The sequence below is a fragment of the Leptosomus discolor genome, chromosome 5, assembly GCF_034619465.1.
Source record: "Leptosomus discolor isolate bLepDis1 chromosome 5, bLepDis1.hap2, whole genome shotgun sequence".
Lineage (NCBI taxonomy): Eukaryota > Metazoa > Chordata > Aves > Leptosomiformes > Leptosomidae > Leptosomus > Leptosomus discolor.
The window spans coordinates 15,492,877-15,507,414 of record NC_141395.1 but is presented as its reverse complement, the minus strand read 5'-3'; the positions used below and the strand labels follow the sequence as shown (position 1 = coordinate 15,507,414).

At 38.6% G+C, this 14,538-nt stretch overlaps 1 protein-coding gene across 1 annotated transcript in view; it reads right to left on the bottom strand.

The window, feature by feature from the left end:
- The window catches only part of CNTNAP5 (contactin associated protein family member 5), a 291,688-nt gene that overhangs the window by 100,305 nt on the left and 176,845 nt on the right, over window positions 1-14,538 (bottom strand). Inside the window, exon 11 of the mRNA XM_086464950.1 lies at window positions 9,399-9,505. Coding sequence (XP_086321076.1) covers window positions 9,399-9,505 — 107 coding nt within the window. The remainder of the gene's footprint in view (window positions 1-9,398; window positions 9,506-14,538) is intronic.

Sequence of the window (14,538 nt, the reverse complement as noted above, 5' to 3'; positions counted from 1 at the left end):
ACATTGGACTTCATGCCGACATTTTTGCAGTGCTCTTTAAGGATTTTTTTTAAAGGCTACTACTTTGTTTAACAAAGAAATTTAAAATCCTTCCAGAGCTAGCTACTGAAACTGATGCAGCCTGAGAGTCCCATTCTTCATACCAAGAGCTGCTTCCCTAAGTACGATATGTGCTCTTGCCTACCGGTTAGCATGAGACGTGCCGATGGTGTTCAGGCATGCACAACACTGACAGAGCTCAAGATATCTATCTCCCAACTCCTTCTAATCCTCTGTGAAACACATACACCCAATTTCTCCCTGAGGTATCTCTTCTAGCCTTAAGTATCTCAAATTAAACTAGCTTTTCAGCTCAACAACTCATCCCATCAGAGCATTCATTTCAAACACTGCTTTAGTCACTGATCATAACGGCCATATTTTATTTCGGTTCTCATTTCTCATCTTTTCAGGTGCTTAAAAATGGTTTGTCAAACTTTGATCAGCATTTATAAAATAAACACTTTATCGCCTATCAGATCAACATCATCCAGTTCTACAGGTTCTCTTATGTCTCCTGGGATATAAAGATTCATAAACTCAAAAATCAAAACTATGGATCTGAAACATACACATCACATATATTTTCAAGCCACACACACTACATCCCTACAGAAGCATCCTAGCAGAACTATAAATATGCACTTTGATTTTTCAAGGTTCAAGCTACAAATCCATGATTCAGACTTCAATGCCAGAAAGGCATTAAGACATTTTAATGTAATTACAACAACCTATTTTGACCTTTTGTGTAAAATCAACAACAGCATTTCATTTCCTAATTCTTGCATCAAGACACTTATGGATGGTCAATGAGAGCATACGCAGTAGCTCTCTGCACCCTGCAGTCAGGTCTGACAGGGCTTGGGTCGCTCTTAGCTTGGCTCTGCAATTGAAGCTTTAGCCTTGAGTCAATACACTGCGAGAGCCTGACAAGTTTTAAACACGAGCAATTTCATCACTGTTCAGCTCTCTGAAGTATCTTGAGCCTGTGCATCCAACTGTTTTAATTACAGTCCTTAAACCAGAAGGGATTGTTTCACTGCCATAGTTGAAATCTTTAACAGCACATGGCTAAGCACAAATGTTTGCAAGGTCAAACTTCCATCGTCTCCAATAAAACATGTCTTATATTCAGTTTTTCACTGACTACATGTTACTATATTGACATTTGGCTTCCAGTTTTACTTTTGTCCTAACCAGTTCACCTGCAGTCTCCATGACAGCCTTCACTAAGCACACACTTACTGTTTCATTGTGGAGCTCCCTGGCAGATAAGCTTTTAGCTTGCCTCAGTTTTCCTGAGTACTTAACAACTGTTTCCTTTGCCCCCATGTTCCTAACTTATAAAACCTCTCCTCTCTCTCCGACCCCTTTGATTTTGTTTTTAACACCCAGTTCTACTTCAGCGAAAAAAAAAAAAAGAAAAAAGTTCTTTACGAAAAGGCTTGAACTTCTGCAAATAATCCCCATGGAGCAATATAGTTAAAGCCCTCTCTCTTCAATGGATGAATGAACTTGTTATTCACTCAGTAAGATGCACTTCTTACCCGTATTTAAAATAGTGCTGGCTGTTGGACTTAGTGCAAAGGTTACAGTGACACCCAGACTTCAGTTTTACTACTGGGAGACCAGGCAAGGTAAACCTCTCTCCCCTCCACCCAGCAATGTGTTACTGGCATAGATACAACCAAAAGTGTCAACTCCAAATCAAAACCAATTTGGTTAGTTGGGTGTTATCAGAGGACTCTGTCTTTTTCAAATTTAATGGACACCAAGATAACTTGTCTTAAAAAATAAAATTAATTAAAAGTAAACCTTAAAATTCCTAGTATTTCTTTCCTACTGTATTTCAAATTACTTTGGAAATTGATCACGCACATTTCATTGCAAATACTCTGAGCTACAGAGTCAGAATTTGAGCTGTACTCGTTATGATTATCAAAACGAATCCTGTAGTATTGCTGTTTCTAGATTGGCTTCTCATAATCTCAAAGTAGCTGATAATTTTCAATTTCTCAGAGGGAGATAACATTTTGTGGTGATATAATAAATAAGATACATTAAAGAGACCTAATTCTTGATTTCTTTAGGAGGTGCTGACACTGTCCACTCCCCAGCAAAAACACAGCAGCGAGATGCATGTTGCTTTTACAACTTCTAACAACTGCACAGTCACAACAAATTGTAGGCAGAATACTTACTGCCAGATCATTTGGGACTCATTTCATTGCTTTGTAATTCTTTGCACCTTAGATTCGGAGAGTAATAATAACCCCTGATAAGAATTATTATTATTGTATTCTGAGGTGAAAACTTATGTACTGGTTAGACTGGAAAGACCAGTATGAGCTGGGGACTGTTTGGATCTGCAACCAGTCCTGGACTGACCTTGGACAAATTGATACACACAAATGCCAACATAGACTGAATGAAGCATTCTCACCAAAACGCTCAAGAGCTCCTGGAGGCAGATTGGAGATGAATGTTCCACCCTCTGCTTGTACACTTCAGGCCTGTCTGTAAGATTTCTTCTTACAGACGCGGAGTAATGAGTGTTCAATCAAGGATTTTTCTAAATAAATCAAGCAATGTGCAATGGGAGGTTTCTTCTTCTCATTCTGATTGCAGAGGGACTAGTACAGGCAACGAATTTTGGGAACAATCATCGTTCTCACCCTTAAAACACAATTGTCTTGTTAAATGTCAGAAAATGAAATCTCTACTCTTGAAAACTGGATTTTGACAGCTATGCTGTTGACAGACTAGAACAGTCTCTACAGTGATGTGCCTGGGTGACAGATGGCTTATTTTTCCTTTTTAAAATATGTATTTACTCATCTGATAAAGAATGTGTTACTTCCATAGATAGCTTTAAAATTACTTTTACGACAATGTCACCCAACTGGATGTTCAGCAGGGAACCTTCCATTACACTTGGGGATAAGACAATTTCCTACAATTCAAGCTAAGGCTCCCTCTGGCCTGTGTATGAAAGGTCACATCAGCCCGTCCTCCCCTGTCACTTCCCTGCTGAGGACTGAAGGCGGCTATGTCAGTCACATACCCCAGCGGCCCCTGCCCGGTGCTGGTGCAGGTGACCTGCTGCTGCAAGAAAGCAGTCAGGGAGACCTACACCATTTTAAGAGCAGTGTTGGAGGGAAAGGAGAAATCAAAGATTTGAAGGGCACTGCACAAAGCATGGTAGTTCAGCCTTGCTCTTGAAATTATTGGCATCCCTGTGGTGATGGTCACACCTGACACAGGCAGGCTTCAAAAGGGATTGAGCTAGTCCCCCACATACTGTGTTCTGCTGTAAAGTCCCGAAGTGGAATATTCTCTGTGTTATTTATAAGGAAGTGTCAGGCAAAGAGAAAACCTTTTTTTAAATTAACACCACTGAGAAATGCAGATATACAATTTTCAGATACACAAACTGAAGGGAAAGCATTAATAAGACAGTAACCTCTTACAAAATAAACAATGAAAATTCATATGCCAGAAGCATGGTGTGAACAAAAATATGCAGGAACACCGAGTACAGTACTGAAAGCTTAATATGAATATTAAATGTGTTTTGTTTAGTCAAAGAACACCAACGAGTTTAAATACACATGGAAAAAACCTATTCCAAGAATCTCAGACCAGAAAGTTGGCTACTTAGGAAATCCAAATTAAATGACCAGACTCACTGTTAGACAGCTGACAGACTGAAACTCTCTGAACCTCATTTGTCCACCCAGCAAACTGTGTACGCATCTCCCTACCTTGGAACGTACCACTCCCATGGCTGGCACTTTAGAATGCAGCTCCAGTACTGCTAATGCTCTGGCTAAAACTACATTAAGATTTTCAGATAAAAAATGATATATGCAGTAAGCATATTAATATTAAAAATAGATTTTCAAAGCCTGAAGTTATGTTAAGTTTATGTCATATCAATGACTATATGACATTTCCATTATTGGATGGATTTTTCCTCCAGCGATTACCTAGGCCAACAAGACACATGCCTGTATGTGCAAGATAGATCACACATTAAAGCAAATACCCAGAATTAAATTACATTCTGTTAATTATCACCTTGCAAAGCTTGGGACATGTTGACATCACCAGAACAAGAAGAATAAACCCATTATTTTATATTCCTCATCATCTTTTATATCAATGTTCAGCACTCTTCAGAATAAAAAAATGCACACAAGACTAAAGGCCATCTGAAAACAATCATATACAGAAATAAGGGAAATACAGAAGGGGAAGATGAGGCTTTCTAAGGGACTAACATAACTCATAGAAAGGGGAGATTACTAATCATTACCTTGCAATAAAGTCATAACATTCTGTATCTCAGGGCCATTTTACACTGGTCTACTGCTTTCACCATCACATGGTAATTACAAGGAGAATTAATAGTATAAGAGAGATGACTATGCAGGTTTTAAACTATGACCTTTGAATTGAAAGTATTTTGTATATCTATACACCTGTAATTCCTCTCCGTTTCTCTCTCTCTCTCTCAACCTGTAATTTTGATCTAGCTTCAGTTGCCTACTGGATGTCTAAGCTAAGACAGCCTCCCTCTACACACGACAGATGCTGGCATGTTTCAAAGGTGGTCCATGAACTTACCATGGACACTGTCTCACAGTGAGATTGGTCAAGTTCAGAAAATAGCTCACGCTGATATAGATAGATAGATAGAGAGAGAGAGCTAAATATAAAGAGAGTAGACCACTATCTTCGATTAGATGTCACAGTACCAGACAAGAAAAAACAGATGAGCTGAATCCCACCCATACCTGTTTCCCAAGCTATGTAGTAACATCAGTATTTCTATCTAAAAGAGGCAAACATTACATTAATACCTATTTTGCTATGGTTCACACATGTGATTACATAAAGGATCCTCTCCTATCTATCTGGATTATATCAGACTACTTCAATATCTGATGGATCAGCAGGCTACTCACCACACTGCAGAAATGGGGAAAGTATCTATCATTAAAAAGGCTTCAGCTGAGCTAATTTTCCAACCTATTTAAATACAAGCTGTGTGGAGCACACTTAAAAGACAAATGAAAAAGCAAAACCATGCAACTTACAAACTCAAAATAAGATTGCATCCTCAAAGTGCTGTCCTAGCTACACATCAGCTCAAGCAGCAGCGAACAGTTCTTTCAAAAGAAAGAATCCGCACCATTTCAGTAGATGATAGATCACACACTTTCTAAAATATGTGCAAATTGGATCTTATTCCCAACAGAGGAGAAGAAACTAAGGCACAACAAAATTCATACACTAGCAAATGTAACTCACCCACTGTTGGCTTAATTTCCTATAGGGTTATTCCATGACTCCCAGTTTCCCCAAACTGCAGGCAGCGAACAGTCTGCACAAGTTCTACATTTCCCATCAAACTGCATGTCCACATGCATTTGTGACAGCTAGGCACTAGCACGTGTTTTGGAGTTTCACAGCTACAGATAGTACAGAGATGAAAACATAATTGCTAATCAGTGCTGTGACTAGCCAGCAAGAAGATGTGAATTGAACTGGAAAGTGGAATGATTAGGTAAATCTAAATCTTCTTTCCCTATTGGAAGGAAACCAAACCAAACCAAAACAAAAACACCCCCAACAAGGCTTGGAAGGTATTAATAATATTCCACATGTGGCAGCTTGTGAAGGATTAACCATTACTAAACAGAGAAATGGACTTATGCATCAGAAAATAAGGTTTGCAAGAAACAAACTACCTGTTTAGAAAACATTCAGACTCTGTCCATATGTTACTGAAACCCAGAAAACACCAAGGGGTTTTAGCACTATTTTAAATACATTTACAGCTAAGTTGAGAGAAGAGGAGGAGAACAGAAGCAGGACCAGACAAGACTTCAGGGTGAAAACTGTCTGCCAGAGAACAGCTATTTAACAGGACATCACCCCACACCATTCAGTGGTGGAACCTCAACTGGATCAGGTAGATTGCCATACCTCCTGTGACAGTTTCAGAGCTTTCAGCATCAGAAGGGATTTTGCGTGAGCAGAGGAACCTCAGGTTTGCAGAAAATTGACTAGATCTCAGAAGATTGTATTAAGGACATGTCTAGCCTCAGCTAGTTCTTTATATGTATCTTGAGATGTGCACTTTTACGGCATCCACATGTTTTGAATTTCAACTATACCAAATTTTCAGTCATGACAGACACAATCTTCTCCCACATATCTGATGTGGTCATGCAGACATTGTTCCAGCTGTGTCTTCTGTCAACTTACTGTTTTGCCTTGCCACTGTCTATTTCCCCTCTGTTGCATGTTGCATCAAACGCAAACTATTTATCTTTGCTCTTCATGACATATTTACAACTTAGCTACCTGTCACGACTCTAGCATTTGCCCTGTCGAAAATGTCTAACTCTCTGGCCATAGCCTTATATTTTTCAAACAACCACATTATTGCTTTCTCCCATGTCACTCCTTCATGCCTGCGAGCATTCAACTTCTTCATCTTTTTAATCTCTACCTTATGACTTTTTGCCTACAACAAAGCCTAGCAATAATTATGTACCTGGTAAGCAGAAACTGCCACCTATGATGCTGATGAAGACACTCTGGCACTCCATCACCTGTGCCCCTGTGTTTTTCCCCTTAAGAAACTTAACTGCAAACTCTTCAGAGCAGGGATAGTCTGTATCGTTAGCTGTTCCTCACAGTGGGATCCAGTGTGGTCCATGAATATTTGGAAGAAACCACTAAGATTGCTTAGGTATCAACCACAAAATGTATTTCAACATTTTACAGATGATGACAGTAAGGTAAGGGACAATGTATCTTCAGATCTCAGTTCTTAAAATGGTAAGATCTCCCACTCTGAGCTGGTAAAACATAAATCAATTAATTCTGGTTAGCAGATGCACGTCATGCAGTTCTTCCTGAAAGCACGGCAAGGAATGGGTCTTTTTATGTTGTTCAACCAGTGGCACCCACCTCTTACAAACACAAAAAGAAGCAAAACCCACACTGATGCAACTCAGACAGAAAAGAAATCCAGCTGACAGTGAAACTCTTCACACTATGTTTGAGTTGCAGCGCGTTGCCAGTTAAATCTTTCTACTGTTGCTGCACGGACTTGGGTCTGAAGGGCAGTTTAATAAAAGAAATAGCCTCTCCAAAGTGGTACAAGTTCAATTTCAGGCCTGTTAGCCTCAGTGTTCTAGTAAAAATCAAAATCTGTGGAGATAATGTTTCAAACTTTAAGAAATTATATGTTTTACTTGATAGAACTACACTGAATTACATGATTGGAAGAGCTGCCTGTACACTGAGGATATTCTGGAGTTACGCTGTGATCAGATCTGCAGCTTTCATTCACCTGCTGCAAGGTACTCCTGCACGTCAACCACTATCAGCTGAAAATGATAACATCTCTTGTTCTGCAGGTTTCTTATCAACAGTCTGCATTTGCCCACCAGCTTTGAAATGGTTTCATTGCACGTTTCAAGCACATGAATGCATTTCTCCAGATTAATGTTGCTGTTTATCAGCATTGCTTGGCTTACAGGGCAGCTGGCTCTACAATCTAGGTGGAATCCAATTAGCTGTTGATAATATGGTTGTAAATAAGCTGAGAAGCTGAATAGCTGTGCATCACGTGTGCGGAGCTTGGTCTGCTGGAAAGTCTTAACACAAGATCTTCCTGAGAAACTTTTCAGAGTATTTTTTACATCAGTGAACCTTAAATACCTGCAGCTATATATGTGCCTTTGAAAGCGCAGACATGAGTTCACAGAAGCGGGAGGCTTCACTAACTCCATGCAAATGTCTGTGGGGAAAACTAGTCATGAACCAGTTCTCTGCAGTAATGAGATGGTCTCCTTTGGACACAAGCCACACTGAGCTGGCACAGACATAGTGAGCCTCAGGCCCTGAGCCAATATGACAGTGCCAATGTAGCCCAGAGATTAGTGTCCCTAGTCAGTTGGATGGTCAACAGCAACAGGCCTCTTCGTTCCCCAGGGAGCCTCTCCCTTCTCACCAACTGATTTGGCCATCTAGTTTTGTATCAGCCATCAACTGGTATACATACTCTCCTGTGGCCTCAGTTGCTGCAGGTACTCTGGGTTGAGTTTCGAGGTTTTGAAGAGGGATGATGCCTTTTGGAATGACAAAGTCATTGGAGAAAAAGTAAACGGTCTTTTCAAAACTGTCAACTCAGCATTTTTCTTCCCATCCCTCATCTGGTTTGGCATGACTTCTGCACCAAGCCTTTAGCTTCCTTTGTGGTTACAAAGTAGAGCTCAGGTGATGAATCTATAAATAGACCACTCAACAGCCTCTCCCATCAGCTGCAGACCCCACACCACAAATGATTTCACTGTTAATTAGCAAACCATTAAAGCCTCCAGAATTACAGTACGGTTGCCAATATTCTCAGCTTCAAACCACTAAGTACCTTTTCTTCTCTTCTGCTTTTTAGCTCAACATGGAAAAAAATGCATCTCTCGCCAATTTCATCCTATCTGCGGTCCGAGTGCTGAAACACCTGGAGTGGTTATAATTGTATTCCTGGAATTGTTATTCTTACTTTTTTTTTTCCTCTTTATTTCCAGTGATAGATCAGGAAGTTTACCTTCATTTTCTAACTGTTTTCCCTTTTAGTCAGCTGTATGAACAGGCTTTATTTTGGCTTCCCCTTTCTCTATTTTTTTTTTAATTAGAATTGCCAGCATTCTGTGCCTCTACTGTTTGATACTTTTTTAAAAACATTTAAAACAACATTCCTTTCACTGTGGATTTCAGTAGCTGAATGCTTCATGTACTGCCACTATTTCAGATATCGTATCCTTGTTAATAGCAGCTGTTCAAATAATAGTTCAGCAAAACTCCAAAATTATAAACTGTTGAAGATGAGGTTCTTGCAACATGAACTTTCAGATAATCTAAAACCAAAGAAGCCTATGGTGCCAAAACTGGTGCACAGCCCCCAACACAGATTAAAATCACCCAGCTCAGCCCAGCTAAATTGAACTAAATGTCTAATGACCAATGTGTCTATCGTGTATGTAACGTAAAACAATTTAAGATTCTCCAAATCAAAGTATAATGTGAGAAAAAAAAATTGGAAAATTAGTAAAATTAATCTGGTTCTGTTTTCTCCAAAATATCTGTCAAGAAACATGCATATTTGCAAGTAGATTCCTGTGCATTCCCAACCCAGTTCTTGACCTGTTCAGGTCATGTCAGAACACGCTACATCCTACAATACGATGTGATCTCTCACAAAGCTCCTCTCTAGTTTCTGTGCACCTTGACATACCAGCTGTAGTAGAAAACACTATACATGTGGATTTACTTACAGTTATGACACGTAGCTCCCATGTAGCCTGTATCATTACAATTGCAGTAAAAGGTGGTCCAGGACTGAGAGCATTTTCCTCCATGTTCACAGTAGTTGGGTAAACATCTAATTGGAAACAGTTTTAAAAAAATGCAATTAATTATAAACATTTCTGTAAAAATAACGTGCTGGAAAAAAATAATTGTAAAACTGTCTCAACTCCTCATGCAGGCAAGAGTTTCCTAGGGTTGAATCATTGTATAGTACCTGAAATAATTACTTATTCCTCTGATCTGTGATTCACTTCAAACACAAGCACTCAAGACAACAACATTTAATGTATCGAGCAAGTAGGTAAAGGTAACCCTCAATAAAAACATACCACTTGTCCTCCACTTGTTAGCAATTAAAGCATCACAAAGTTTCCAAGCACAGAGAAGGACAAGTAACAGGTGAAAATGCTACTGAAATCTTGTTTCAAAGGAGAATCCCCTGTTCTCTGATTTAAACAGGTATCATTGCTATCAAAATTGGGCTGAGTTACATTTGTGGTAACATAAACAGCATGAAAAGCTCAGAAGTGAAAAGAACAATATGCTTCAATTATGAGTTCTATACTCTCTCTTCTTTCCCTCATTTTAGATTTTAGTTGGTATGCCTCTAAAGTATTATTAGTGAAGCAAATTATTAAAAGAAGAAAGAGGCACAACAGCATGCAGCTTGGGAAGTGAACAGAAACAAAAGCTGCGGGAGATAAATTCAGTCTTCGGGACAAGAAGTGAATGCTGATCTGAACTACACTGGTGTAAGCACAGGCAGCGTAACAGTGTTACACCAGCCTAAATGGAAACCGAGACTGTTCTATTGTTTGCCTTTTCTTTCTTTCTTTCTTCCCTCCCCCCCCCCCCCCCTTACTGAGTAGTATCTTAGATAATCTCTTTTACCCTGTACGTTTGACTTTTGAAAAATGAGTAGCTTGTTTATACCACTGATTCAACCGTGATGGGCAGGCAGATAGAAAACAAGCAATCAATAGATCACATACACACCAGCACTCCATTAAGGTTTGCTTTGCTTAAACTGAGCTTCAAAACCCTTTTTATGGCCTGGATTTTTCAGTGGTGTTAGTGGTGAAGTCCTTGATGCTATCTAGGTTTATACTAGCTGAATACATGATTTTATTGTAGTTCATTTCATCCTTAGTAAATGTTTTTGTATTTAAGTGTGCATATTGCCTTTAACTGTGGCTTTCAGTCTATTTCTTCTAGAATCCTTACAATTGAAACACATCTCATGCGCAAGCAGAAAACCTGCATCAATAATGTCCACTGTCTTCACCAGCCTCCCAAGCCCCACCAGCCAAGCATTCAACCTACTTGAGTCCAAGGCTGTTTAGAGCTGCAAAATATTGACAACCCAAAAAGACCTGTTTATGCACATAGAGGCCTATCAGACTAACCTCTTGTCTTCAATATGCTGTACACAAGAATGTGCATATACTCGTCTGTATAAGTGTGAGCCTAAGATTTGTTCTAGAACTCAGGTTTACTTGATTGCTGTTTATACCACCGTACATTAAACTATAAAGATCATATAAAATATTAATATGAAAGCTTAATTAATTTTTATTAATGCTTACTCAATTATTACAGTAATTATTTATTATTCAAATATGAGAGACATAAGGAATTAAAGAAGAAAGTATGTTATTTAAAAGTATCTAACATCTTTTAAAATAATTATAAGATGTATTGGTCTTATAAAAATCATTGTTATGGCTTCTATTAATCATTGTGCTCAAATACAAAATGAGGAAAGAGAATGGGAAACACATGCCTGGTTTTCCAGCTTTTTTCAGGGCTGCGGAGAACACCTTGTTTCTAAAACAAGAAAGAAACAAAGGGGACAGACAAAACTTTTGAGTTTGCCCCATCTTTACAAGGCAGGAAGTCTGAGAAAGGATGAGATTTTGGCTTTTAATGGTATGTTGGGAAATCATCTAACAGATCCTTACACCCTGCTGTTACAGTGACAGCCCAGCCAGTCCCTCTGCCGTTACATCTGCTCTTGGCAGTGGTGAAAAGAGATTTAGAGGCTTTGGGGCGATACTGAAGAAAGCAAGAGAAGCCTAAAGGATGGCACAAACAGGACTGGCTGGTGCGTGATCTGCAGGACTGTGTCTGCTCTCTAGAACCAGCAGCTCCCCAACAGCTTCATTCCAGAGGCTGCAGGAGAAGCACAGTTATTCAACAGCTCTATGGTGATATATATGGATATTGCCTGTAAGAGCAGATCTGCTCATATTTTGCTTTGGTTTTGCCTGCCCTTGGCCTCAGCGTAATGCCTTTACTTCTACCTGCTATTTGGTAGCATAAACATTCATTTATGTCACTTGTACAACAGCAGTAGTTATATATACATCACAGGGGTGCTGCCACAAGAAACATCTGATTTTAATAAAGCTCTTTGGAGAGGTAAAAAGAATAGTACTGTGTTATTATCACAATTTACCTCATCAGTGTAACGGACAAATATGCTTTCGGCCTATTTTAAGCTACCTTTTATTAATTAAACCAATGCAGCAGAGCTAATTACTAGTCATTTGTGGTTTGCCAAAGGCCTGCATCAGAGGCTTAGCCACATTTATTCCCTTAAAACAGTTTCCTTTTAAAAGCTTTACAAAGTTGAAGGTCACTTCTCATTTTCTACTTGTCTTACAAATGCAGACACTTTTTCTTCCCCCAACAATGCACAAAATGCAAGTCGAACTAGACATGTAAATTTTTAATTATATTCATAAATTCAGAATTAAGCCCTTTTTATTCCTTAGTCTATTTGCTTTAATTAGCACCAACTGCATTGATCTTGTTTTGGTCAGATAACTAACCCTTCTAAGAGCTTACGAAACAAATTTCTTTGCAACTCTAATAATTACCATAATCCCATTCTAGCTGAGCAGTTGTGTCTTCATTAGAAGAAAAATTCATCCTAATTGTCAGAGAACTCAAAATTAAGAAATAGCTATGATTAAAATTAATCAAGGCATGGATATATCACAGATTGTTCCATTTGCTAACTGTCCTGGATCCTCATGTTGAAGGATTTAAATACATATGATTTAAATACATATAATTTAAAATATAAATTAATATTTGCATTCTAGTAGAATCAAGCAATTTTAGCAACACATGCAGTGGTACCACAGAAGGTTTCATAGACAAAAATTTGCACCAGGCAGCCCCCGACCTATGTGCAATTGAAATGAACAAACATATGAACTCAATTTTTGCGAGTATCATAAATGGGACATTTTGAAATTTAATGATTTGCCTAAGACAGTTTGTGACAGACCAGGGACTCTGATCCTCCAGATTTCAAAGTAATTCATAGAACATATGGTGAATGAATCTTATAAAAAATAAATGAAGCAAATAAAATTTTCCCTCCTTCGGCCAAGCTGGGAAACACACACCTTAGCCATCTAAGTGAGCAATATGCAGAGCCTGCACAAAAGCATTCACTGTCCTTAGATGAAACATTGACCTCCAAAACTGTATGTGAGCTTCCTTTGAATTCAAAGGACAAGCTACATAGACATTAGAGGGCAAAATTTAGCCCTTTGATAGAAATGATGAAGAAATAACAATGACAAAATTATTTGAGTGGGAAGGCTGAAGGAGTTCTACACATTTGATGTTACACTTGACTGGAAATAAACCCAGTACTTTCAATAAGCACTTCTCAGATTTTGTTATAGTCAGCACAACACATCCTGCCTGCACCGTGCTCTATTCTTCCCAAATAAAGAGGAAAAAAGGGAACTATCAGAGAGAGAAAGAAAAAAGGAGCACAGCCCTCAATATTAAGATTGTCAATACACGTTGTCTTGTGACAACCACTAAATCCCTAAAACTCAATAATGCTGTAACAAGAAAACACATGAAATTTAGAAGTTTTTCTATCAAGAAAGCATTTGTCTAAATATTATCTCAAACTCATTTTATTTCAGCATGTTTTCCTATTTATGGGCTGCAGCTATTTCATGTATAATTAACAAAATATAACATTAACTGATGCGTTCCTGTGTGATCTACTCTAGGTGGTCCTGCTCTGGCAGGGGTGTTGGACTAGGTGATCTTTCGAGGTCCCTTCCAATCCCTAACATTCTGTGACTCTGTGTGGTAGGCATGCATGTATGTTGAAACTCACAGTGTTACTGTAACAGACTATAATTTGCTTCAGTAAAACAGTGTCTTTCCACTAAACTCAATAGATTGAGGACAATCTGCAACTGCAACAATTTTAGCCCTGCGCTGCTGAGCCATAAACCTGTGAAATTCCCTGCCAAATGTTGTTTTGGATACAAGAAATGGGTTAAAGGGGAGACTAGATAAGTGTTTCAAAGATAAATCCACCAATGTTGCTACATAGACAAGGTGTTACAACTTCAGGATTTACCAAGGGGAAAACAAACTAAGATCAGAGAGCCTTAGAAAACAAAGTACCACAGGAGCCCGTCCCACTCTTATTTTCCCCTGGATGTCTGTTTGTAGCAAAATAGTGGGCTAAGTATCCTCAAGTAAAGGGAGAAAGGAGAACTACTAAAGCCAGAGGGAAGAAGGGGGAAAAAGTGAAAAGAATATTAAGACAGTCTGCAAAAGAGTTAACACTCTCCAGATCTTTGGTTTTGTCAGCACACATTCCCTCCTCATCACCAGACCTCCCAACACCTCACTTCTCTTGCAAATTCAGAAAATCGAACAACAACTTTTAAAAAAGTGTTGTGGCATACTTAATTTTTTTCTTTTTTAAGCCATTTACATTTTCTTCCCTAAATTTATTATGTTATGAGAATTCATGGAGTACAAACAGAACAAGAGTAATGTGAACAAAGACAATTTTTCTTTTCCATGCTGGAAATCATTGACTGAATAGATGTTAAAAAAAAAAAAAAAAAAAAATCTAAAGAAAAAAAAAAAAAAAGGGCATTTTTGTCATTGTAATAATTTGCCACAAAAGTAGGTTTTTCTTCTGAGATTTGCAAAACCTGATGACTGAACTTTTAATAATTATTTCCATTGCTCACCACCTTAGTTCTCAGACTTTGCACTTGCATGCCACTGTGAGACCAACATTTAGAAGATCTGAACATTGATGCC